Source organism: Paralichthys olivaceus, chromosome 9 (genome assembly GCF_024713975.1).
Source record: "Paralichthys olivaceus isolate ysfri-2021 chromosome 9, ASM2471397v2, whole genome shotgun sequence".
Classification (NCBI taxonomy): domain Eukaryota; kingdom Metazoa; phylum Chordata; class Actinopteri; order Pleuronectiformes; family Paralichthyidae; genus Paralichthys; species Paralichthys olivaceus.
The window spans coordinates 18,967,418-18,993,582 of record NC_091101.1 but is presented as its reverse complement, the minus strand read 5'-3'; the positions used below and the strand labels follow the sequence as shown (position 1 = coordinate 18,993,582).

At 41.0% G+C, this 26,165-nt stretch overlaps 3 protein-coding genes and 1 non-coding gene across 11 annotated transcripts in view; 1 reads left to right on the top strand and 3 right to left on the bottom strand.

Annotated features, from left to right (window-relative positions):
- elf1 (E74-like ETS transcription factor 1) overlaps positions 1-15,156 on the bottom strand; it is a 35,496-nt gene extending 20,340 nt beyond the window's left edge. For 2 of the 5 annotated variants that reach the window (XM_020084872.2, XM_069532147.1), the window contains exons 1-2: positions 14,880-15,078; positions 14,444-14,776 (exon numbers count right to left, since the gene is read on the bottom strand). The gene's annotated coding sequence lies outside the window, so the exon portion shown is untranslated. Of the gene's footprint in view, positions 1-5,034; positions 5,852-14,443 lie in introns of those variants that run through there. The other 3 variants (XM_020084879.2, XM_020084864.2, XM_020084892.2) reach the window with 3 other exon arrangements.
- A 67-nt stretch (positions 15,157-15,223) lies between these two features.
- On the bottom strand, positions 15,224-15,295 carry trnae-uuc (transfer RNA glutamic acid (anticodon UUC)). The gene has a single exon. It is a non-coding gene; the product is annotated as a tRNA-Glu (tRNA).
- Positions 15,296-15,780: 485 nt separating this feature from the next.
- ube2a (ubiquitin-conjugating enzyme E2A (RAD6 homolog)) lies at positions 15,781-20,600 on the top strand. The gene is made up of 6 exons (XM_020081976.2): positions 15,781-16,199; positions 18,298-18,378; positions 18,590-18,615; positions 19,178-19,267; positions 19,403-19,491; positions 19,653-20,600. The coding sequence occupies exons 1-6, from the start codon at positions 16,156-16,158 to the stop codon at positions 19,779-19,781; spliced, it is 459 nt and encodes a 152-aa protein (XP_019937535.1). The 5' UTR covers positions 15,781-16,155; the 3' UTR covers positions 19,782-20,600.
- Positions 20,601-20,651: 51 nt separating this feature from the next.
- nkrf (NFKB repressing factor) lies at positions 20,652-26,161 on the bottom strand. Of its 4 annotated transcripts, none has more exons than XM_069532134.1 (4): positions 25,286-25,643; positions 24,782-24,906; positions 23,901-24,038; positions 20,652-23,654 (listed from the first exon to the last, which is right to left on the bottom strand). In XM_069532134.1, exon 4 carries the CDS (start codon positions 23,641-23,643, stop codon positions 21,385-21,387), a length of 2,259 nt encoding a protein of 752 aa, XP_069388235.1. In that variant the 5' UTR covers positions 23,644-23,654; positions 23,901-24,038; positions 24,782-24,906; positions 25,286-25,643; the 3' UTR covers positions 20,652-21,384. The 4 variants fall into 4 exon arrangements, with proteins under 4 accessions (XP_069388235.1, XP_019937513.2, XP_019937504.2 ...); XM_020081954.2 differs by having other exon boundaries at positions 23,958-24,038; XM_020081945.2 differs by lacking the exon at positions 23,901-24,038 and having other exon boundaries at positions 25,286-26,161.
- Positions 26,162-26,165: the final 4 nt, after the last annotated feature.

Here is a 26,165-nt window from a genome sequence, read left to right as displayed (position 1 = left end):
AGTTACCATCCCCAAAACTCAGTCATGGTTTGACAGGCGATGTGCTTGTCTGTCCAGCACATCAGCCACATCTCATGACACTTTCACACGCACACAAAACAACGCCACCATCATGTGTATCATAAAAGCAAAGCATACAAGTCAAAGTTAAAATAAATAATTCATGATATAAATAATCCTGGCCTCCACAGCTAAGATCTTTCCACTCAGACAGCAGTTCGGCAGATTATTTGAATGCTGGAGTCATTATGGGCATGGCCAGTTTTCAATATGACAGCCTGCTGCTGGAGCTTCCAGACACAGACACCACTGCAGCTGGGTGTCTGGGACGAAAGCCTCTGAAAACCATGTGGGAAATCAATTTCCCTCTGTGCCTGGGTCAGAATGCCTCTTTGTTAAAGGTGATACTGCATTAAAACCAACGCAATGTTTAAATTAGCCGAAAGGGAGTGTGGGGGGGTTGGCAGGAGACACCAGCTCAAACTTATTTCACAGAGCATGTTGGTTTCACGTTCGCATCCATCTCACAGTTGGGAGCCTATTTTGTGCATGATGTTACCTCATGCAGGGTGGAACCCATATAATTGGAAAGAAAAACAGTGGTCAGACCAGCAGTGTATGGTGCTCACAATTTACAGCAGGCAGATGGCTGTTAGGAAAGTCATACGTGTATCACATTCCTGTATTTACAAATTATACAGACACAGATGACCAAGCTTCAAACACAGGCCAGGCTCATGGAAATGTTTATGAGCTTTTATCTGGAACAAAATAATACTGCACCTCAAACTGCCTCCACCCACACAAGCTCAGTGAGCAACTATGACTATGACCATGATACCAGCTGAATGATCAGCATTTCCATCATAAAGTAATTCTCTAGTCTATTAATAAAATTTGAATTTAGTTACATGAACTGCAATTATAATGTCAACAGTATTGGTAGTGATTGTGTAACAATTGGAATAATTTATTTTACTCAGTAAAATGAAAAAAGAAAATTGTCGGACCAACTTTAGTATATTTATCTTTGACTGAGCTTTATATTATCCACTAACAGGCAGAGTCAACCTGTGGAGTGCTTTGGATTTCCTTTTGTAAATCCAGTCTGATCAGTGGTGAACAAATAGAAAATACAAAAGTAAAAATAGTTCACGACTGCATAAAACATTTCAGTACTCAGTATAATATTTTATATAATAAGATGATTATTACCAGTATGTATATATGAAAGTAGCATTTTATTCTGAAGCTGGTCAACATGAATTTAATTATAATACTTGCACACATGGTTTGCAGAGTCATCAATGGTTTTGTACGCAAACATTTAATCTGAGCTGAAAATAACTGCACAGAGGTCAGATAGATCTCACATAGTGGAACAAGACATTTTGTTAAGGAGAGAATAGCTGAGTTAATGAACTTGATTGCTTTCCACCATGGCATGATGCACTGTGTTGAACCTACGATAAGTGAACCAATTTGCAGCCATATTAACAGCAGCCAGAATCTGCACCCTGACCAGCATTGTGAGTTGCATAACCAGGAGTGTTATCAAAAGGTGTGACCTGATATTTCACATATCATCTCACACACACACACACACACACACACACACACACACATACACACACACACACACACACACACACACTCTTTCTCTCTCTGTATCTGAAAAGATACGCTCTTGGCTTTGACCTATTTCAGCCTCATGGGAGTCTCTGATCTTCAAACTTCTGGATCTCGTCTTTGCACAAACAAAATAGGGTAACAAGGTTTGGCTGGGAGTTTCTGTCTTTGACTGTTTCCGGCAGGTTCAAGGTGTAAATGCTAGAGTTAAATGCGTGAATATGTCTTCAGCAAAAGAATTGATATGTCAAACATTGTATTTACATGGTATAGAATCCATTCAATGTCTTTTCCCGAATTAACATCCTCCGCTAAGGAAAAAGTAAAGAATCATTAAGATAATCGAGCCACCCTCAGTTAGTACAAGGAGGGGTTTTACAATCACTGAAAAGTCCAGTATTACATCACATCCTTCACATCAGTTCTCAGGAAATAAGTCTGAAGAAAAAAAAGAAAAAAAACATGATTCCTTTTTTGGGGGTGGACTTTTTTGGACAGTGTTCAGATATGATGATCACAGTTTTGGTTCGAGACGTACTCCAGAACAACACACTGCCAGTCCCAGCACGCTCCAAATATGAGACAGTTGCAACATTAGTAGATAATTGCTTCATCTATTTGACTTTATTTATCAAGGGAGTGTAGCAGCAGTGCATTAGTTGGTGTGGCTAAGTTTGAAGCACTTGGAAATACGTTATGTGCCTTGCTCAGCGGCACCATTACGGTAGCTATTGGGACAGAGGAGAGTGTTACACATTAACTTTCCCCACCCAGATTTTCCCAGCATGGTCACAGGAGCTCAGACTTCCCGTCACAAACCTACTTATCCAACCTTCAGATCTCCAGAAACAGAGAGTGCTGTGGAAATTTTAGAGGAAGAAGAAATGGAGAAACTGACAAAGAAACATGATGCAAATCTTATCTTGAATTAATATTAAACAACCAAGTGAAGCCATCAGAATAGAACACGAGCTCTGACTGCTTTCTCACTTTGCAGCGGGGGTTATGAAAAGATAACAACGGTGGGTAAACAAGATGAGGATCTAGTAGTTTCAGTATGAGTCAACTTGTTCTCTGCATCACCTTTAATAAATTGGACAATTATTCAGAGAGGTAGAAGAGAGGGAAGAGACTTAAATAAAAAAAGCTGATATTTCGAGTAATCTTCTTTAAAAAGGTAGAAATAATAACATCCATTAATATGAAGAATACTGAAATAAGGATGAAATCATGGCTCTTTTTGGTTTAAAACGTGATAGCAAGTACAACTTATACTAACTAACATTATATAACTAACAATACTAAGTGTACACAAATGCATCATCACATTTGCACTACTGCTGCAAACAGATATGATACGAATATAGTGAAATACTTTTGATCCTTTTTGTGATAAAGAACAGTTTGTACATGACGACATGAAACTGCTCTAGATCCAGTCAAGGCATTGGAAAACAGATTGTACCTGAACTATCACAATTCTCTCCAACGCATGTTCCTGAAAAGGAATCTTACATTTTTACATATCTCAGCATGCTGGGGCTGCAAGTAATAAACTCCACCTCAACTCGTCATACCGCTCCTTTCCAACGCCTCCGTCATCTTGCCTAAGACTAATGATCTAATTACAGTCTAGTACTTGTTGACTATGTATTGAAAGAAGAGCCAACCTGACACTACTGTCAAACCCCCTGCCTTCCCTCGCCTCATCACACACAAAGCTTCACTTAACAGCAGCTACAATGTGAGTTCCACCTCTGAGACACGAGAGCCTCATTTACAATCCAAATCGAGGTGGGCATAGAGTATAATGAAATATTTAGGTCAAATGCAAACTCATACCAACTCCACACAACACAGCCATTCACTCATGGAGTCATGTGTTAAATACTAATACAGAAAAACAACTTGTATGCTTTTTCAGTGCAAAGCAAACTGATCCACACCCAGTCATTGTTCAGTTAATGATCAAGCAGAGACATTCTTCTTGTATTTCTGGAGTAATCTCTTCCCAGTCTCCTGTCTAAGGCCCCAACTGAAGGTTAGGTCAGACATTACATCAACAAAATCAATTCTGAATGCCAAACACATGAAACAATCTCAAGCTTAGGTATTTTCCAAATAACTACATAAAAAACTCTGACCAAACTTAGATGAAAATGTTCGACCTGCACTGGTTTAGGGTTTTCTCTGTGGAGATACTGCAGCAACATTTGAAGACAGATTCAATAGCAAGTGGGAGTGAAATCCAAATGTTGCTTTAACCAGCTGTTTATTCAGTAAAAATGTACGTGCACATGACTCTTGTGGTTCACATGGTGCAGAGTCGGTTTCTGATGAAACAGGAAGCTTGTTTTTTTTTTATCTCTGCTGCACTGAGCAAGTTTTAGAAACAGATACTCAACAACATTAAGCAGAATCATTTAACAGGTAGATGACAGACCAGGGAACAGCAGCAGAATAGTAATGCAAAAAAAAGAGGAAGCAAAGTGCTGTGTTCAAACTTCCCTTTGAGCTGAAATGAAGCCACTCTGGGCCCTAACATTACAAGATGAGCAACATTCTGTTCTGATGAACTTAAGATGTTGATGCGTGAAGCACTGCACGACTGACTTCATGCACAAGACTGTGAAGAGCAGCAACAGCTTAACTGCAGAGCTTGTTCCTCAACTAATGCATCATTTAACCTTTTAAATAATCATATCAAGTCGGAAAAGTAATCAGGGATCAAAACTGACATGATGTCTAAGTACAGATTACCACACTAAGAAAAATACATGTGGGCTTGGTCAAGGGGGCTTGCAAAATACTGTTCCCGCCCTTACTTCAACACGCCATATAAGGCAACAATTTATAAAAGAAAGCAACAGACATATCAGCAAAAATAAGAACATTGTGATTAGTTTTTAAAATGAGAAACATGAGACCTCAAAGCTGATCTCACTCCGTGTCAAGCCATGAAGTGTCAGTGGAGTTTGAGGGGAATTGTTTGATATGTGAAACATCTTAAAAGCTTTTTAAACGGCCATATTTATATATTTTATGACTTTAGCTGCTGTATGGTTGAACTACATTTGATACAAGTAGCTTTTGACGACATTACATTTTTTAAAACAAAGGAGGTATGTCAACCGAACCTGTATGACAAGTTACAGCTCGAATTGTGAGAATTTCAAAATGCTGATGAAAATGCAAAAATTAAAGCAAAGGTGCATCTTATGGCAATTGATCTACCTGTCTACCAGCTACCTGTCCACCAACAAATACCACATCGAAAACATGTATGTTAACCCTTTAATATAATAATATTGATTTTAAACATTGGAGAAAACCATTTCATTTGTTCTCACAAAATAAAAACCTTGATACAGAAAAATGTACAGAGGAGAAGTATTCATCACTAACCTCAAAGAAACAGGATTCGGGTGACACGGTCCATAATAGCAACCAAACAGGTCTCGATCTTAGCAACCAATGAAAATCAAGAAGAAAAATGGACAACAAAAGGCAAAGAAGGGAATAATCCAAGGTGCATTAAAACAGGAGCGAGTGTTTCTCAAGGTGTGAACCACTGGTCGGCCGCACACGGCAAAACAAAAACGGAGAGGCGAAAAAAAAGACAATGGCTGCTGTTTGAAACAGAAAAAGGAGAAGTGTAGTGAAGTAACTTGTCCTCTCCCTATGAGTCACGCAGCACTGTCGCCATTGGTAAGAGAGCCCTGAGGCAGAGTGCTTTCACCTGGCCAATCAGCATCCAGTATGGGCCCTGAATGCAAATCCTTTCAGGTAAGTTCTTCTGTGGCGGCGATTGGTCGGAACTTTGGCGGGGGAGGGGAGAGCAGAGAGGTCCAACCAGAGTGCCACACCTTAAACAACATGAAAGACGACAGACGGGTTTCTCCTGCAGGGGCGGAGGAGTGCTGGAGGTGTAAGTAAACAGTTGGACAGGTATGCACTCACTTTTAGACTTTGGCCATACAATATGGGCCAGGCATGGTGATTCAAATCTGTGTGGCAGTTTAGGAGTAAACGTCCCATCGCTTTGTCCCATTACAACACTTAGAAGGAACTGTGAGTCTGTCAGCCGTGTCGTGGAGCCAGTTAAGCTGCTGACTTGTGGGGGAGCTGTTCTACCCAAATTAGAAAGCCCCATAAAACAAATTCTACCAGTGTGAGGTAGAAAGAAACAAAACAATGAAGTCAAATGTGTTTAGACATGAGCAAGTGCTTCACTGCAGGTAGACAAAAAAAGAGAAAATCTTTCTACCCCTCCTCCTTCTCCTTCTCCTCCTCCTCTTTAAGATTTAGTGACCATGATGAGGACGGGAAAGCTCCTGTTTATAACAATCGTCACAGGCCAAGTTTAAGTCAAACAACTGAGTATTCATGTGTCTGATTTTACTGGCGTGTTACTACAATGTGCAGAAAGAATCATCTGCAGAAGGTGATGCACATGATTTTTACTGACACATATATTGTCTAAGTTTGGTGTACTTACATAAAACTGAGACCTGATAAGTATCTTTATCAGAAATGAAATCAAACAAACAGGAAGTGGTGGTCTGTGGTGTAGGTTGAACACACTGTGTCTTCACACTTGTCTGTGCACCAATTTACATGTGTTCCACTGAGCCCTGTGTAGTATATTCAGCAGAAGTCAAATGTTTAAATAAAACCTGTTTTCAAAAAGGAATTGTGAGAAATAGAACATAAAGATAAACCAATAGAGGTCTTGAAAAGATGTTTTCGTAAAAATGAAGCCATAAAACTCAGCAACTGTAGCTGGGTCCGTTCGTCTCAAACCCCTACATCACCCTCTCAATCTCCACTGAGCGCTCTCATCATCACATTAATTCTTCCCGGCCTTGGCTCAGTACAGTTCAGCTCAGTTGAAAGCAGCTGTTTGCTTCAGAGCGAATTGATAGCCTTACTGTGAGGGAAAGTTACACCAAACAAGCTCCATTTATCACTGCCTGTGGAAATATCATCCACAGCCCTGAAGCCTTTGTGGAAACAGTGCACTTCTTGATGTAAACTCTTCAGAGTAATGCACTGCAGAAATCCAGGACAACTATGTATACACACAAAAACCACCCACATTGCACACACGAGCAAGTTTAGTTCCGGAAGAAAGCTGTATAAATACGCAAACGTTTGGGGGCTATTTGTACACCATTGTCCAGAAATTCAATGCATTGTAATACACGTCATAACGTTGCGCCGGAAGAAGTGCGCCGTCTGTGTCCGGATGTCCAAATTAAATAGAAAGAAATTAGCACCTTCATCCGGGTGTCATGTTTCCATCACTGCTGAGTCATTCGACCTGGGAGTGAATCCAGACTGGATCCATTCCCACTGCAGACAAAAGCCAGGTGTCATGACTTTTTGTGACCACTGGAAAAAAAGGCTTTACAGATTATTTAAATCTCTGTTCAAGCACCAGAGAGTTTTTAGACAGTTTCTGAAGCCTGAAGGACAGCTGCATACATTTTTTTACTTACTTGCCATCATTGTTAATAATGTGTTGAAGTCATTTAATTTCATAGTGTGAAAGCAACAGGCTCGTGTTGTTGCCACATCATAAGGGTAGTTTTGTATCTTTGGGTCACCCTTATTACAAATCTTATAAATCATGAAATTTAAATTTGATTCATATATTCACACAGATTATCTTCTCTCAAAGCATAAAAACAAAGGAAACAGTTCTAACTGAAGCACATATTCAGCTTATTGTGGATATGCAGCTGTGTCCAAAGACTATTTCACGAACTGATATGCTAATTAATATCAGAGCAGGGCTGGCATTAAACCTCCTGCAGTAAACACTGAGCAGTATCAGTGAGGGAGAGCGTTGTCAGTTTTTGTTTAGAGGAACAACAAGGAGGCATGAATGTCCTAGCTGTCAGCATCTCACTAAGAGAATCTCTATCTGCCCGGTTACTATAATTTGAAGTGGCTACTGAATATGTACAGTCAAAATGTGAAATGCATTCAAGTCAACACTGACTTTGAAGAAAGAGTAATATAACTAAGATTCTGAGCAAAAAGGATGGACATGCAATAGACGTTACACATACAGACGTATCTTACATGTTTAAGTTCATGATTGGACCAAAACAGACATTAGATTGTTAGAAAATCACTGTTCAAAAGTTTAGACTCAACTGAATAGCAATAGAAGACTAAGACTAAACTGTTTAAATTCACTAATTGCATGTAGATACTGTGTTTTTGTGTATTTTCACTTAAACAGAGCTTAAATTGTTTAAATTGTGCTGGCACTTATTCTCTCTTTTACAATCCCTCAAAGTATCTTTCATAATACTGAACACACACCCACCCAGATTTGCACAATAATTTACATCCCCTCTCTGGGGAAACACCTTTTAAAGTGAAGATGTTGAAGTTGCTGTTGCTTTAGAACCTGACAGTGGCTCAACTCAAACTTGAAAACAGAAAAAGTCTCACACACAGTGTATCATGTTCTATCTATATTGCTTCACTGGTGGTAAGTTAACTAAAGCAAAAAAAAAAAGCCTTGATGTGTGATCAGTGCAGAGCCATGTGACCCTGCAGACAAAATTCTTCAAAAGAACAGGGACACTGGCTACTCTCAAAGCTGGTTCTGCATATCAGAAGCCAACAACAACAGATGCAGACCTCCAAGCCCCCATTTTCTGTGGCATGTCCCCATGCTGTGGTTACGGTCTGTGTTGGTGAATTTGCTTCAACTCAAAGGAAGCACATCACTGACAGGGTGACAAAATGACAGGGTGTACTATTGCAGGATGTTAATATTCTTGCTTTCAAAAGTCAGCATCTTCTTGAGCTGCTTGATTCTGATATTAACACAGTTAGAACCCAATATATGCAATAAACCTCTTTAAATATTTAGTTTTCACTTTTTTTCCCACCTCACATGACGGACTTTATTGAGGCATGCCCTGCAAATTTTTACCTAGCAAATACTCAGCTGAAAACTGCAATCAGAAAAAGCAGATCGCTCTGTAAAGAATTATGTTGGAGGACTGCAGACTCATTAAGCCAGACAAACATTTTGAAACAATCCTTGACAGCGTGATATATGGGAGTCTTTGGATGACGCACAGAATTATTTCAGCAGCTTGGAGGTCATCTGATGGCTGCTCCAAGTACAGAACAGGGGAAGCTTTCAGCCGAGGCTGTCAGACGCTAGTTAACAGGACAGAGGTAAAGGCCACTGGGGAAACTGAATGAGGTCAACAAGACGGCAGAAAGGCATTTTAATTAACCCCACTGAGATGGACAATGAATTATAACATCTGTCAGGTGAGGACTGATTAGGAATGGTTGGAGACCACCAAGGTGATGCAGATATCCCAGTTATTTTGACCGGCTGGTTTAAATCTGACTTTCTGTTGGCGACTGCTGAATAAGCATACAGCTCATAGCTCTATGGAAACATTATCATTCTCTGATGGTGACTGTCCTGAGCCAGGACATGATTCACTGTGCTGACCAAGTATGAGTACAGATACTACAACAATGACACAAAGGATGCTTTCAGGGATCTGAAACAGCTCAGCACCTGTGAGCAGAGAACGAAGCCCAGACCACAGGCCTGAGCAGCTCTTGGTGTTCAGTTTACATGACTTTACCGGAGACTAATATGTGACGTGAAACATGTGCAGACAAGCAAATGAGTCCTTGGAGAGAAACTGTAAACAAGAGGTCTCAAACACTCCTACATCTCCCTTGGAAGGGGCTGTTACACAGCTCTGCAATAACAATATTCACTACATAAACTCCAAGGTAGAGCAGTGTCTATTTAGCAGCGTAATGCCAGTGAGATTGTGTTCTTTCAGAAAATCAGCTCCCTGCTTGTGTCAGGTGCATCACATGTGATCACGGTGGTGATTGTCAAGTTGCTCCCAGCTTAATAACATTAAATATGAAATAAAAAAACTGCCCCAAAGCTGAGCCAGCAATGCCACTTATTTGCTTTCGAGTTGAGACAATTATATAATTTTAAGGAAGTCATTTTCTCTGCAGGATTATGCAAAAACTATGAAAATGATTTCCACTAAATCTTGTATAGGAATGGGCCACGACCCAAGGAAAAACTTATTACATTTTGGAGCGGATCTGGATAAACGTGCATAAACAGGAATTTCATTTCTCGCTTTCTTTAACATTATGGCGTTAGCTGTGACAGAGGTGCGCGCACTCAGAGTGTTCTTCTAGTAGTTTATTAAATATAAAGCTACAGGCACTAGCTTATTAACTTAGTTTAGCAAGTTAATAAGCTAGCAAGACTGGAAACAGGGGAAACAATTAGCTGTACTATATTGGTTGCCTCAATAAACAAAGACCCCTTGCACATAAAGTGGAATTATCATTTATCCCTCTGGAGGGTTAGACAAAAAAACATGGAGCATAAACAAAAAAATGTTTTTTAATGCAAAATCAACAGGAGCTTGCTGGTGTATCAATAGGTCTACTGCTGCCTGAGCTCCATACAGACTGCAACTCATCAAATATTAAACACACAGAGCAGGCCAACCATCCCGATCATCCACATCACACCTCTGTCAGCTATTTGAGCTATCTGCATTCAGACACCAGCAGAAAAGATCCCTTGCAACATAGCTGACCACTTGTTTGTTTCTCATACAAACATCATCAACGATCACTGAGATGTTGAAAGCTTCACACCAGCTAGTCAGGAGGATGAAGACAAAGCACGCCTGCTCCTGTGTGCAACAACAACTAGCAGTTTTAAACCCGAGAGTCCAAGTTTATCGGAAGCTCATTACTAATAAAATGCAACGAGGCCCTAAGAGCATATTGCTCTGTCACTCAGGGCCTGGATTATAATACCCATCTGCTCAATGGGGTTAAATAATTCAACGAGCCTGAAGCTGCCTGTCACGTTGAAATTAACCCAGAGGAGAAAAATTACAAAATGTACTTGTGGTAAAATCAGACAGCTGCCTGTCGGCTGACGTGATGAGTGGCCAGAGCTCCGTGCAAATTCAGTTAACTGTGTCTGTGCTTATATCAGTCAAGTTAATTTGGTGAAAGTAAAATGATCCTTCGGCTTTTTTGGGCAAAGCTCACTGTAACACTGGCTGAGCTGACTCAGGCCTCCATGAGCCACTCACTACTACCTCATTAGCTCTAAAAAAAATTTAAAAAATGACAGGGTGTAATGTCGTTATGAGGCAAAGTTGCAGACAAAGCCAGTTTCTATTTTTGGGAGGAAATTTTCTGTGTAGTGAAACTACAGTGAGGGGAACATTACAGACCAAGCCTCTCTTAAATGTAATTACACATACATCAGTGCTTACTGCAGCTTACCACACTGTGTGCCTGCACGGACCTCGGCAGGCACCATAAAAATATCTAAGTAATGTAGTTAAGTAATCTCATGATGTCAACACGCTGCCAGAGTGAACACTAAATACTCTGATTCATCCCAGAGTACTCACTCTTGCAGAGAAAGTCATATACTGACACTGAGATTAGGTGAAGGAGGCAAAATATTATATCATGAGAAAGTATCTGAGGGATTTCATTTTTTTTGGCTGTAATTAAACTTATATGGTGTCTAGAACATTTTTAAAACTATTCCTTTGAGAATCTGTGATACTTTTGTTTGAATATTCTATTTTTGTTTGATTAACACCACAAATACTGTTATTGCCTGCATTACAATGATGCCTCAGACTTCAAATATCTATTGTTTGCAAAGCTCACATCAAGGTTTCTTATGAGACTGACGTCAGAAAATACCTAAGTTTTCCTCTTTTACGTGCTAAAAATAGTTTGCCTGTAACATTGGATTACATCATGACAATGCAGAGATTCGTGAACAAACTGAGCCATAATGACTTGTTTCAGTCACATGCTTGTGAGCAATGCAGCGTGTGTGAGGAATGAGGTTACAGGTGGAATTTCCCTCGTCTCCCGTTTCCCTCTGACGTCATGTCCAGTCGCAGCAGTTCACTGCCCTTGCTGCCGCTGCAGCCCAGCAATCAAACGTTCAACAAGGTGATAGTCAGGTATCACAGGCCTGTACGGGTTAACCAGCAGTGTACAATTAAGGAACTTTGCAAACAGCAGTTCCCCTGTGAGCCTTCAACAGAAAACTGACCCGAACACATGTCAAAAAACAGGAAGTTTAACAGTTTTATTTCTCTTTTCACTAGGTTCCTGCATTTGTGCAAGTCATTTCAGGTTGCAGCCATCTCATGTGATTGTTTGTTTAGTCAGAGTATATGAACATTGCCATCTTGTGGTTATTTCTATGGCACCAAATTACACTAATTCACACCCAGAAAGGGTTTTTTTCCATAAAGATGGAGGCCTAATGGTCATCGCTCTGTTTTTAAGCTTGCAGGAGTTGGTAAGCAGCTAATTATTTTTTTGTAGGTGCATATGTGGACGACTTACATTAAAGCTCTGGGTAAAACTATATCACATTAGCTCCAGGAGACTCAAATATCTCTGAACAGGAATGTGAACCACTGGATTTCCCTGTCTCTCACAAGGCCACTCTGAAAGCTTTTGTGAAACTGGAGTGCTGCTTTCTAAATAAGATAAAAGCTACGTTCTTCTTTTTGTGTCGCTAAATCAATATCCAGAGGCCCATTATGGCAGACGGGTACATCTTGGACAAGGAGAAGAAGAGTCTGATGTCTGAGGAGTTACTAAAGAGATCAGAGCAGCACAGAGCAGCTCTCCATTGTTGTCCCCGGTCATCATCACGCTCCTTCGTTGCTCAGACTACTGATGGAGACGTCACTGTCACAGGATAAGAAGGCTACAGGGAACTGCATTATCCTCAAGCACACTGTCTGCACTGCACACACACACAATTGGACATAATCACTCAAAGAGTGTGCAGCATTAAAGCTATCAAAGCAGTCAGTAAAAGGGCAGAAGAGAGGCTGGATGTGGGAGGGAGCATGGCAGGACGTCTCTAAAACAACGACACATGCTCGAAGCAAACAAGACGACTCCACAGTGGAATATATTTGGAAAGTCTTGTTCCGGATAATTGCTTTCAGTGGATTGAAGCTTTCCAATTATCCACAAGCTTTTGACAGTGTTCCCACCATTGGAAGAATGGAGGAGAGGGTGGATGAAGGGTTGGTGGGTCCAGCTGGTCTCGTCTCTAGTGGCCCTGACAGGCTTTGAGTCTGTTCCTCTTCCCTCTGCGTCACGGCCACCCCCTCTGAGGGGAACTACACCGCTCCACCAATCAGATTGTGTCTATCCGTCCCATGACACAAGCATCTTAGGCCAGAAATGTAAACATCTGGAAAACATTGAGACTCACCACAAAATGGGGTTGATCAACAATTTAAAAAAACACCCCATCGAGCATTACAGACATATTTGTAGAGGCAGTAAACATTCATTCATATTTGTCCTGTGTGAAACATCCCAGTGAGTATTTGAGATTCTCTCTAAGCAGCTCTCCTTCGTTTTGGTGAATATTTTCAGTCATTGGATTAGTGAACACGCTGATGTCAGATTAGCAAAGGTTGCTGTAGTATTTCATATCCGTAGATACTAAATTGGCCGAAGAGGCTTTCAGATGCATCCTGAAGTCCCGAGATTTTCCTGACATTTTTCAGGAGGGGCTGTATTAGAACTCAAAAGACCACACAACTTTTCTCTGAGTAAAATCTCATGAAATTGTCAGAGTATGCTCATGTGAGATCCAGCAGGAAAATGTCCCGACAACTCAAGCGAGTGGGCGCTATACGCGGGCAGATGCGAAGTGAAAAAACAAAAAGAAATACAAATGTCTCAGGATGAAAAGAGGAGCCATACACAAGGAGACGCTGATGAAGATATCAAAGATCTAATTAAAGTTAACATATAGTTATGCTTGTTAACTTTAAGTTGAACAAATTTGATCCATTTGTCTCTTTTCAGTCAAAGTTTAAGTTGGTCCAACATTTTTAATTTTTCAGCGTAGAAGACAATAAAAGCAGCAAACATCCCCATTTTAGCAACTGAAACTTGAAGAGTGTTGCTATTTTTACTTTAAAATTGCTTCACTCAATTAGAAGATGATCACACAAGTTGTCAGTTATAATAAGGGTTGATCTTGATATGTGTGTTGGCATGGTGAAAATATTATAAAACATTTCTGAGACATTTCTCTTGTGTTGTTGAAGAGGGCTTTGTGGAAGTTAAGGGGACATACACGAGGAGGAGGTCCCCATAATATTTTTCTATCTTGTCAGGGGTCCTCAGCTGAGAATAGAAGAGAATATCTGGGTGATCAGACTCATGTCAGTGTAATAAGACTCAAGGTTTCCACATGTTCTCAACACAGGACTCAGCTAACATCACTGACTTTTGGGGTCAAGTCATGTTTCTGATGGAGGACAAAGGACAAAGGGAAAGCTCTCTTTCATTTTGGTATTATGGTTACACACACATACACACACAGTAACAGTGCAGTCACATGCCTGCTGACTGACACAAAGGCCAGCCACAGTAATCTATGGAGTGGTAGGCAGAGCAAAGCCTGCAGCTCATGTATCCCAGTGGCAACTACACACCATGAGTCCAGTCATGCCTCATGTACTCACTTCACTTGATAGTGTGAAGTCTTAGATACAGGCAAAGTGCAAAGAAACAGACCTTTGGTGTAGAAACTAATCTTAAAATATATCATTAAAAGTCCTGATTATTAAAAAGAGGATAAATATGAGTTTAATAAAGATCAACGTGATCAGTAATGATACTTATGCTGTCAAGATCTTCAGAAAAAAGCTCTACAAACGCTTTACGACATGTTCTAGGGACTCACCCTGTTAGCTGGAAGTTGTCATCCGCACACGGGCAGCGAGGGACGGTCCTCGGTGTTAGAAAAACATGCTGATCTCCGGTGCCAGCTGGAGAAGAAGCGGCACCACAGCTACATCACCGCGGGACGGACACACAGAGCCTCCCCCTGCCCCGGCGCTCCCTCCCTGACACGGAGCTGCAGTTCTCTCCGACAGGGGCTGACGCGTGGGGAATTCCTCGCAGTCACATTTTCCTGGGAAGCGATTGGCCCCAACCGGAGTTTGGCTGTAGCCTGGTGGTGCTAGCAGACATGGAGGGACGGCGGTGGAGCAGGAAACGAGTTGTTTAGAGTACTCTGTAGAAAGTACACAAAGAGGAATGCGTCCATCAACTACTACTACTACAACTACTACTACCAGTGTGGTGTGTTGAAGTCAAACTGAGAAAACATGGCTCACGTTCAAAGGTTGTTTCGTCAGTTGCTCAAAACACAAGTGAGTTTAAAGTGAAGTCGCTTGGTGTGAAGCTCTGGTTTAGTTGGAGGTGTTTGGCTCCGGCGGGTTTCGGAGGAGATGCGGGGGAATCTTCCGGGAACAAGCCCCTGACAGATGGGAGCAGATGAGGTGAGAGGGCGGGGACTGCGGCGGCAGAGTCCCGGGAAATGATGAGCACATGTGGGGGAAATGTCCTAACACTCACCGGGATTCGTCATAGGTTAAAAAAAAAAAGTAAAAATAAAATTAAAATGGAGGTTAACGAAGTGAATCAGGGTTTAATGACGGCGAGGGACAGAAAAGAGTAGTTCCCATACCGGGAGTCGAACCCGGGCCGCCTGGGTGAAAACCAGGAATCCTAACCGCTAGACCATATGGGACTGGTGAATCTGGTCATGATTCAGACTGTAATATTTGGGATTTATTCCAGAAACACTCATCTCGTATATAATATAATACACTCTCCCTGAGGATATGATCATTTATTGTGGATCTGTCGCTTTTGTCAAGATGTCTGTCATGTAAAACAATTAACCCTAAATCATAGATTTGATTGTTGGAAAACAAACACACACACATCCATGAATGTAAATTAAAACAGTACACGCAAACAACGCAGTAAACTAGACCATTTTAAATGTGAAACTTGTTAACTTATTTGAGTACTTTATGGATTTTGTATTTACATTTGCCAACATCACTTCTGTCAACTCGAGGTTTTTCTGTCTTTGCTGTTGCTTTTATTTGACCGATAGAGATAAAGATGAAAACTATATTTACAGGACGCATTTCAGGTGCTCATGTTAAGTCTGTGTATAATTTACTATAGCTGGGGGTTAGCTACCATCTAGTGGCCATGTTGTTTACTAGTACAGGATGTCTTCCTTATATAAATACATTGGTACAGACCGTGGCGGGTGAAACCTAAAGTAAAAAACTCAATAGAATCGAGTTAAACGATAACTTGATTAATATAGAATGTCGATTCAGGAGGAAGTGACGGATAAATCCTTTAATAATCCTTTGATCCTTTAAATCGTGTATATCAAACTAAACATGGGCTAAACATGTGACTGTAAGTGGTAGCGTCCATGGACTAGCAAAAGCAGCCAATTATTTGTCAAAGTAGCAATCGTCGGCTAGCCAGCTACAAGTTAAGCAGTTTCCCGCAAAAGAAACGTTTCCTGACACCTACACCGATCACGTTTGTGCCGAGGAGTCAAGTTTCCGTGTACACAAGATGTCAACTCCAGCAAGACGACGTTTAATGAGAGATTTTAAACGGTAAGCGACAAGAAAAACCACAGACGAGTAGCTGTAGCCAAGGTTAGCTGCCTGTGGTTAGCTTGAGGAGTTAGCCTACGTTACACTGTAAACTACAGCCCCACAAGGTAGTAATAGTACACATGTAAACAACGATCGGTTATAATCGTGTGTTTGTGTTCGCAGTGCTGCTAATTCCGAGTGGTGCTAGCAGTGTGAATGCTAACATGGTGGTTTGTTAATGTTGGTGTCAGGGCGATGACACCAGCGTTAGCAAGGCAGGCTGGAGTAGCTACGATCTTTCTGTGTTACGTGTGTTTACTGCTGCAAATCTGTTTATTGTTGAATCTAACATCGGCGCGATTCCTTCACAGTGTTAATGGCTGTGGTCGTATAGGATTTCTGCGGGTTGTGTAAGTGAGGATGCAGCAGAAGTCAGGGTCCAGATGGCCCTTCACTGCCAGACGAAACGTTTTGGGTTAATGTTCACTGTCTTAGTACAGACTGATCCAAAGGAGCGACTCATAGATCACTGTCCAAGCCCGAGGATAAGCAACCATCTGCCGGGCAGTCAGTAAAAACCTCTCAGACAGGCTGCTGTGGCACATGGTTTCTTATCCCTGTTACACAGTTTGTTCAAACTCCACAGAACTGGAGGTCTCAGAGTCCAGGACACAATCCTGGCCTGTTCTCTGCCAAAGCCAATCAATTACAGTGTATCTTGACAATGTGACTAATGGATTCTAGTGATAAACATTCATCCGATCAAGTGGGTTTATTTTAACTGCAGGAAACAATGATAATTATTTGACTTCTTTATAATACTGCTTCACGATGATTGATCTGTGGTTATAGAGCCCAACAGTCCAGATGAATGATTAGGATCATATAACCTTTGTGCACAATGTCCCCACATGTCAATGTTTGCTAAAAAGAAAGGGGGCTTCAGAAGCTATAAAGGAAGGTCTCACATTTCATTCTTCATCAATACTTTATCCACCCAAGCTTTAAATCTAGAAACACATTTTTTATGTGGTTTTAGCTAAAACTAGACATTCCTCAGACACCGATCTTAATGTAAAAACTATATGGAGACCTTAAATGAACTTACTAATTAGGAATATCTCCATTTTGTCCACTTATAAAGATTAAATTATCATGAATAATGACTACATACAACTGGAAATCTCTGGCAAATGTTTTATCTCTCCACAGTATTGCCTCAGTGCGATTTAGTACAAAACAAAATATGATTACAGAACAAAAAGTCCAGATTAATAATTAGTATTAAATATTATTATATATTCATATGTAGTCTCTCCATGTCTTAAAGGTCCAGTGTGTAAGATTTAGGTGAGAGGGAACTATTGGCAGAAATTTAATGTAGAATAATCCTCATGGTGTTTTCACTAGTTCGTTTCATCTTAATTGTATGAATTATAGTTTTCTTTACCCCAGAAAAGACCCTTTATATTTAAATACTTTATATTTACATCGAGGGGACCCTCTCTACGGAGGCCACCATGTGTTTTACATTAGTCCAGACTGGACAAACTAAACACCTTTTGAGTTTTTATGACAACTTCGCTGGCACAGTTTCTTTTTCATGTTTGGAAGGGGAGGGTGAGGTGAGGGGTGTTCAGCTGTAACATACAACATACAGGTTTTTGTCTGTGATTTATAGTCTATATTCCTTAGAATTCTCCCCTAATGTAACAAACTATACATAGACCTTACATTAATTTACTTATTACTTATCCATCCATTTTTGTCTCCTCATAAAGATTGAATTCTCATGAATTATTGGTACATGCAGCTGCGAATCTGACGAAAATGTGAGGAAGGTCAACAAAATCATGCATGTAGTAAATAAATGTCTGTATGGTTATAAAGGTCTTACAGAAACATTAATAAAATATTCTATTGAATAGTTTTTGCTCTTTGCTGATTTATACATAAGAAGCCTTTTTAATATTATTGTTTACCTGCCCCATTGTCCACAGAACAGTGGCATAGTACAATATATCTTGTAATAATGGGTTTGATTTCTCTCTGTATTTTTCTGTCTAAATTTACTTATATTTTAATATATATCATATTTTCTTTTTCTGGATGTTAGACTTCAAGAGGATCCTCCAGCAGGAGTTAGTGGGGCTCCATCAGAAAACAATATCATGGTGTGGAATGCTGTCATATTTGGGTAAGTTCAGTTAATTTGATAAACGCCATGACTCAAATATTTCAATAAATAATTTGTATTTACAGTATGTGATTTGTAGAAGTGTTCACTGCTTGTTTTTGGACAGAAAGTGGTTAAGTGGAGTGTGTTTTAGAATTTTAATGGGTGTGAAAAGTTCATAAGCGCTTTTTGCCAGTTGATTTACAACCTGTCTGTTGTCTCTGTCTTTTAGACCTGAGGGAACACCTTTTGAAGATGGTAAGTTCTCTAAAGCTCAAAACATCCAAATAATTTATTATTCCAGCCATGCTATGACATTAATCCATCAAATATTCATTAGGACTCAAACTATTGGAAGTTAGATTGTATCGATAGATATGGTTAAATGGGAAGGTCATAGATGGTGCCTTGAACGTTTGTTTGGACTGAAAAGTACAAAGATTGATCAGGTCTCAAACAATGAACAGATGAAGTCTGTGTTTTTTAAATAATTTTTTAACCTGTAATTTTACTGATTTTTTGAAATGTTAGTTGTCCAGGAAGGCAAATGTTTTTTCTGCAGTTTCTGCATCAGCTGTGGCTCATGAAAAAAACCTTTCTTCATACATTTCTCTGAAGCTTTCATTGACTTTTTCTTTCACCAGCACAATTTAACTACAAGAGTCTGGTCAAGTTGGCAAACTTTATAAAAATGATTTAGCTTTTCTTGTGTGTCATGGTGTTTCATTTAAATTGCACAATTGTTGTTTTCTCTACCATAGAATGGGCTCTTTATATTTAAAAACTTTATATTAACAATTCCAATACTCCCCGCCTTCAGGAACCTTCAAACTTACCATTGAATTCACAGAGGAATATCCAAATAAACCTCCAACGGTGCGATTTGTCTCCAAAATGTTTCATCCAAATGGTATGTACTCCTCTGCCCGGTGGGGGTAGTTACAATGTCAGTCAAAACTTGTTCAATTTATTCTGTACCAGGAAATTTGACTTGTTTTTTGTATCAGCTGTTTAAAAAACCTTTATATTCTGTTTTTTGTTTCAGTGTATGCAGATGGAAGCATATGCTTAGATATACTTCAGAATCGTTGGAGTCCAACCTATGATGTCTCTTCAATCTTAACTTCAATACAGGTAATTTAACAATCGACCACACTTAATGTGCAAATTCAAATTAGGAACCTGTTGTATAGTGAAATAATAAAAATATCCATGAACACGTGAGATCTCATAGGACTCTTATAGCATAAAACTTTATCAAAAAGCAATTGACTTTCTCTTTTGTGTATTTGAAGTCTTTACTGGACGAGCCAAACCCAAACAGTCCAGCCAATAGCCAAGCAGCCCAGCTGTACCAGGAAAACAAGCGGGAGTATGAGAAGAGGGTTTCTGCTATTGTTGAACAGAGTTGGCGTGACTGTTGACCCCTGTTAACGTTCGAGTATGAACAGTGTCCAGCCCAGAATCAAGAAACCACCGAACAAGAAAACAACTGATCTCACAGAAATAAAATGACACATCTTTAAAATCCCTCTCAATATATTTGTCTCATAACTGTTGCTAAGTTTGTAAGCTGTTGTGTTGTGGCATTCACTCCTGCCGAATGCTATTGTTGGGCAATAGCATATGTTTGTTAAAAGTTAATGTACCTTGTTATATCTGGGTTACTTGCTACATGCCCCAAACCTTTTCTTTTTTTAAAACAGGCAACGGCCAGTCTCTCAGTTGTCACTTTTCTACCTGTTGTTTTTAAACTGGCTGGATGACACGTGACAGTGAATTAGATGTGCTTGCTGTGTTGTTTGCTGTGTAGATACAGTTCATATTTACAAAAAGAAAAAACTGTTCATGGGTGTTTCTCATTCTGTATCACTGGTTTCACACTTTGGTTTTATTTCCTTCTGCCTTTTGAAAGCCTTTCAGTGGGACAGAGAATTTAACCTGGCATGATGCCGTTCTCTCTCTCAGCTCTACCTGTAAAGCTATGCCTTGGATTTTAAATACATTCTAGATATTGGTGAACAGCTGACGTCCCTCTTAAAGACTGAAACAAAACATTTAGTTCCCACTCTGGGCACTTGAGTTTGTTTCATGCAGTTTCATAATGCTGACATTTTTATGCTATTTTACAAGCTGATTACACTGTTAAAAACATGGTGTCTGTATTCAGATTATAAACCTTTGCACTGGTAACCCATGTAACAAACTGTACATTTTCTTGTAAATAAAATAAATATACAACACTTGTCTTTGTTTTTGAATCTCTGTAGAAAACAAATATATAATCAAGCTCAGCCTGTTGATCAGTTTTTAATTTATTCAGATTTTACAGCTGTGAAAACAAGCAGACAAGTAAACTGTACTCACACAAACCAACACATCTGAACAGAGATCACAGCTTACAGTTTCCATGTGGAGGTTTTCTCCTGTTATGGATGCGGCTTCTATGTGTATGATGGCCTCCAGCTGTTGACAGAGCAAACATTGCAGGTATTGCTGAATAAGAAATTTAACTACAGTGAAACTGGTATGATCAGCTAGCTACTGTTTGACTAATGCCTCTCTAATCCTTGTCTTTCATGAGTCAACTGTCCACTGTTCACAAACAAGCAGTAAAAAGCTGCATATTCTGCCAGGTTCCTTAAGTAGCCACAAAACAAAAAATTATTTTGATGACCAAAACCTTGTAGCCACTTTAATTCCTGATATAAATGATGCATCATTGGGACATGACACCACAAAGCACTGAACACAAGCTTGTGCAAAAGTGAAACAAATACAGGACGTGGAATGGCAGGAGATAAAAAAAGACAGTTCATCCTACAGCTCCTGCTAAAGCTAAAATTCTTCTCATGTCAAAGGAATGCAGAAACCACAGGTGATACCTGAAAGATTCTCACTGGATGAGTGTTGTAAATGTCTCACACACAAGTATAAACAAATCAGTTTACACTTAAATGTGATTTGCTCTGAAGTCCAAGCCAATGATGAGTTTTGCCTTTTTCCTCATTTTGCTTTGCATGCAAATTAGTGCGAGGCCTGAGGTTTCACGAGTTCGTATCGTCCCACCTGTCCTTCCTGCAGAAGCTGACCAATCAGCTGATCTTTGTGTACTTTGCGACTGACAATAAGGAAGCGCTGCCGCCCCTGTCCGTATGATTTGCTCCGTAGGCCGTATTTCTGAGAAATCTGGTGGATCTGTTTGCGTTCGTCGTTGGTGAGGTCGGTGGAGAAGCGGAGATCATCCTGACGGTCTGAACTGGCGTAGTTACGAATGATGTCCTCAATGTCGCGCTTGCTCAGTTGATTTCCTGCTTTGTCCATGTCCATACCCAGCCCCTCTCTGGAAAACTGCTCCTTCACTCTGATTGGTTCTGCAATGCCCTCACCATCTCGACCCAGGCCGCCGCCCTTCCAGCCCATCTTGCGGAGCAGCTGGTTTCCGATGTTGTCTTCTTTTATCTCCTGTCTTGTGGCCTCCTCACCAGAGCGAGCCAGGATCTGGGATCTGGATATGGCGTCGTTGTGACCCTCCTTTCTTAGGTTGGATTTCACCACGGCCTGAGTTTGTTTCAAAGTTTCCAGAGCCTCCGTCGCTGCAATGTGCTTCACTATTTTCTTGGACCCAATTCCTGCTGCCACATACTGTCCTTCTAAGTAAACTTCACACCTCCAGCGATGATCGGGCAGGACGGTGAATTTGTAATCAGCAGTCACTTTATTAAATTGTGCTGTGTCATTGATGATACAAATAGCATTGTCAGAGTTTTCCAGGATAACCAACTCGCTCAGATGCTTCTTTTTGCCGCCCTGTTGCCCAAAGCGTCCTGCAAATTCTGACGGGTTATTTCCTCTGGAGTACTGTGGGGGCTGTTGTGGTTGTTGTTGTTGCTGCTGCTGCTGCTGTTGCTGCTGCTGTTGCTGTCGTTGTGCCTGGTTCATGCGAAGTTTCCTCACTGCCTCTGCTGCTGCTGAGTGCTTGGAGCTCTTTTTTGTGCCTGTTGACTGTGCAACCAGCTCATCCTGCAGAAAGACGCTGCACAGCCAAGCGCTGTTGGGGAGGAGGTCGAACTTGTAGTCTATCTTCATGCGATTAAAAGCCGCTGAGTTGTTGAGAATGCAGATGGCGTCGTGGGCATTGTCCATGACCACAAACTCTGTCCAGTGCTTGCGTTTGTCAGGCTCGTATTGGCCTTTTGAGCTGGGCGTTGGTTTATCCTCTGGATTGCGGAGTGCAGGTAAAAAGGCTGGGGTAGGGCTGTGCATCTGGCAAACAACTATGTCATTGACAGTCGAGTGTCTGAATTTGCGCTGCGCAACACGAACTTCAACTTGTTTCAGGAAGAGTTTTACAGCCTGCTCAGACGCTCGGTCTCTCGCCCCATTTTTACTGCCGGAGTATCCAGTAGCAAGGTACACACCCTGACATCTCAGTTCACAGGCATAACCGTCTGTTGGTACTTTCCTGTTCTTGGGTAGGTCAGCCTGAGGAATGTCCTTCAGATTGACATAAATATACTCTGGGTTGGTCTTGCAGGCCTGAATGCTGCGGCTCAACATGAAATTATAGTTTGGTGATTCACTTCCGGTCATATACATGGGGTCCCTAGAAGCAAAAGCCAACGCAGATGCTACACTTTGAATCAGCCTTTGCTTGTCATCCAATGTTGACTGAGCTATAGCAAGAGGCTGCGATGAAGAGCCCAGCTGTGACGTGCTCGGACTGCTCCTGCCTGGACTGTTGTACACTCTGCTGAATGGTCTGCTTGATGACGGCCGGTCTTGATAACCGTATCCCAAACCCTGGCGTCCTGAATCCCAACCTCCTGACCTGCCCGCTCCAGCATATCCATTATACCTGTGGGGCTGAGAATAGTCTGAATTTCGAGAGGAGTAGGAATCATACTTGGCTGTATAGTCCTGTTGTGTTTTTGCCATGAAGTTTGTAGAGGACCCACGTCCTCCATAACCTAAGCCACTCGTACTACCTAAAGAAATCCCTCTGTCTCTGTCTCTATCTCTATGGGAACCCCAAGAGTCCGACGTGTGCGATGGCACTCTGTCAAAAGCAGACCTCAGGGAAGAGGAGCCCTGTGCTCTGCTGGTGCTGCTGTAGGAGGAGTGCTCAGAGTCCCACTGTCTCATTCCGTATAACTCACTCCTCCTGCGCTCCTTATCGTTCTCCTTCTCGTCGGTGCCGGTTCCTCCGCTGCTTCCACCACTGACAAAGTGAACAGGCTCGAATCGAGGTCTGGAACCAAATTTTGACACAGGCATTTTCCTCATGGGCTCGTCTCCTGCAATGACACGTAAACAGTTCATCTTAGATGGGCACAACAAGGTCATAATGATAGAAGTCCTAGGAAAGTGATCTGAGAGTGTAATTTCACTAATTAACAGAATATTGCAGCAGAATATTGCAGCAGAATATTGCGAGAATCTGCAGTAAGCCTGCACGTTAAAGACTGTAAAATTGGCAGCAATATTAATGACTTAACAGTTTCCTCCAGCAAGGCAGAGGTATATGTTATATCTTATCCTACCTGTCAGGACATGAAGGTCCAAGCTTATGAAGGATGAGTCCCCTCAGACTCGATTACCTTATTATCAGATATTGTTGTCAAAGCTTCATATATCTCATTCCTCTGTTATATAGGACTCCATTGTTGTCTCAAAAACCACTAAAAAGACAAGAGCCACAAGGTTGCACCTGGTGACATGTTCCTTCATTTTGATGAACACAAACAAAACTTTCTGCTGCGGAAAAATACTCCCTAACAAATTCCTTCTTTACTCCTGTTTGACTAATGTTTGCTAAAAATCTACAGCACCCAACAGTTAAAGAAATGTTGTGGTTTTTTAAATGAAAGTTTATATTTGTGACACGTCTTTAGAAATTTACATCTAGAGTAAGAAGGAGAGCTACAAGCAGACTGAAGAGGTTGGGAGGTATGAGGAGACATGATGATACTGTTTATTTTTTCATTTAATCTATCGAATTGACTTTGATATTTGTCATTTTCTATCTGGTTTTATTTTAATTTATATATTACTCATTTATTGTTTGGATTTTTTCAAAATATCCTTTTTCCTTGATTTTCAGTTTACATTGTTTCACCATTTACATTTGAGCTGTCTTGTCCATCATCTTTAAAGTGCTTTGAAATGCACGTGTACGACAGGTGAGATACAAGTAACACTAGATAAAACTCTGACTCCTGTTGCTGCTCGCGGGACTCAACCTGACAAACCTTCAACTTTAATTTATTTGTTTTTCCTCCAAGATAAGGTGTTGCTCAATTACTGACCTTTGCACACATCTAACAACAAATTCTAGAAATGTGAAATAAATATTTCCGGGGGGTTATTAAGATGTAAAAGATGTAAACTGTCAGTGACAACATGGACCCAGATTGACACTCACTGCCATCAGAAGAAGAAGGTCTCTTTTTTGCTTCAGAACTAGGACTTGGGTCAAAGGAGGGCATTTCGACACTGTCTGTCCCTTCTGCCATCACCAGCACCGTCCGAATCAAACCCAGGCCATACCTGGTGTCAAGGTACAAGTCAAACATTAACAACATCAGTGGATGAGGTAAACAAGCACAGACGTCAGCATCAGAATGTGTCGATGCTCTCTGCTGCCTGTGGAGGCTAAAAACATTCCCTGGAAAGCAGACAGCACCTCGCAGCAGCATGCAGTCACTGACATACAAACTACACATCTGGATCACACGTGTTACACGGCTACACATCTGGTGGGTATGATGGTAGAAGTGGAGAAAACAGCTGGATTTGGTTTCAAACACAAAGCCTGAACACAGTGACGCAGTAGGCCGACAGGATGCACCTCTCCCAGGCTAACACGTTTAGCATTTAGCTCAACATTACTTATCAACGTTTGAATATCTCAGTGTTGTGTTCGTACCTGAAGGTGCAGCCTTTCCCCCGATTTATATCACTTTCATTTAGCTGAGCAGGAGGCAGCAAGTTTATTTTTATTCAGTTTTCCCGGTTGTTATTGTCGTGCTAGCCTAGCGACTGCTAGCATTAGCCAAATAACATGTGGCTAACTCCAGCGGCCACAAACTGCTCATGCTGTTTTCCACTCGGCTCCTCGCAGCGAGCCGATGCCCAGACTCGCCTTCCTTTTTCTGGGATGTGCAGGTGAGACCTCTCGGGAGAAGAAACAGCCGCCCGCTCAGCTACAGCTGGAATCATCCATTTTCTTCTCCGGCTACGGTAAAAGTCATGGCGTCTGTCACCGCACTCTCCCAGAATGCTTTGCAGCAGCAGCAGGGTTCAGAGCGGCCTGCTCCGCTCGGACCTGATTTCCTCCAGTGAAGCTCACGTGTTCACTCAGACCTGGAGATGCAGCTCACATCTTCCTGCAGCAGGAAACATCCTCCACTGACAGCAGAGAGCTCGAGTCTGAACATGTGTAGAAATATGAATATATGTGCACTGTTAAAAAATGTCTTAGTGGCATGGGTGAGTTGATCTAGTCATGTGATGATATAGTAAAACAACAATATTGAACAAACACAGTTATTCTTCAGTAGAATAATTTCCACTATCCGCTTTCTTACACTGTGGAATAAGGTTTTGTCCCCATTATATTAAACTTACTTATAAGGAGAAGCGTAATGCGTGAAACTTTTGTTTTGACATAATTCTATTTTATAGTATACAGGAGTTTCACAGTCCATTAAAGCAACAGTGCTGATGTCCAAAAGCAGTAATGAACATTATGAACAGGGTCATTCGTGACTACTTACTACACTGAACAAAAGACAAGAGCTTCACGT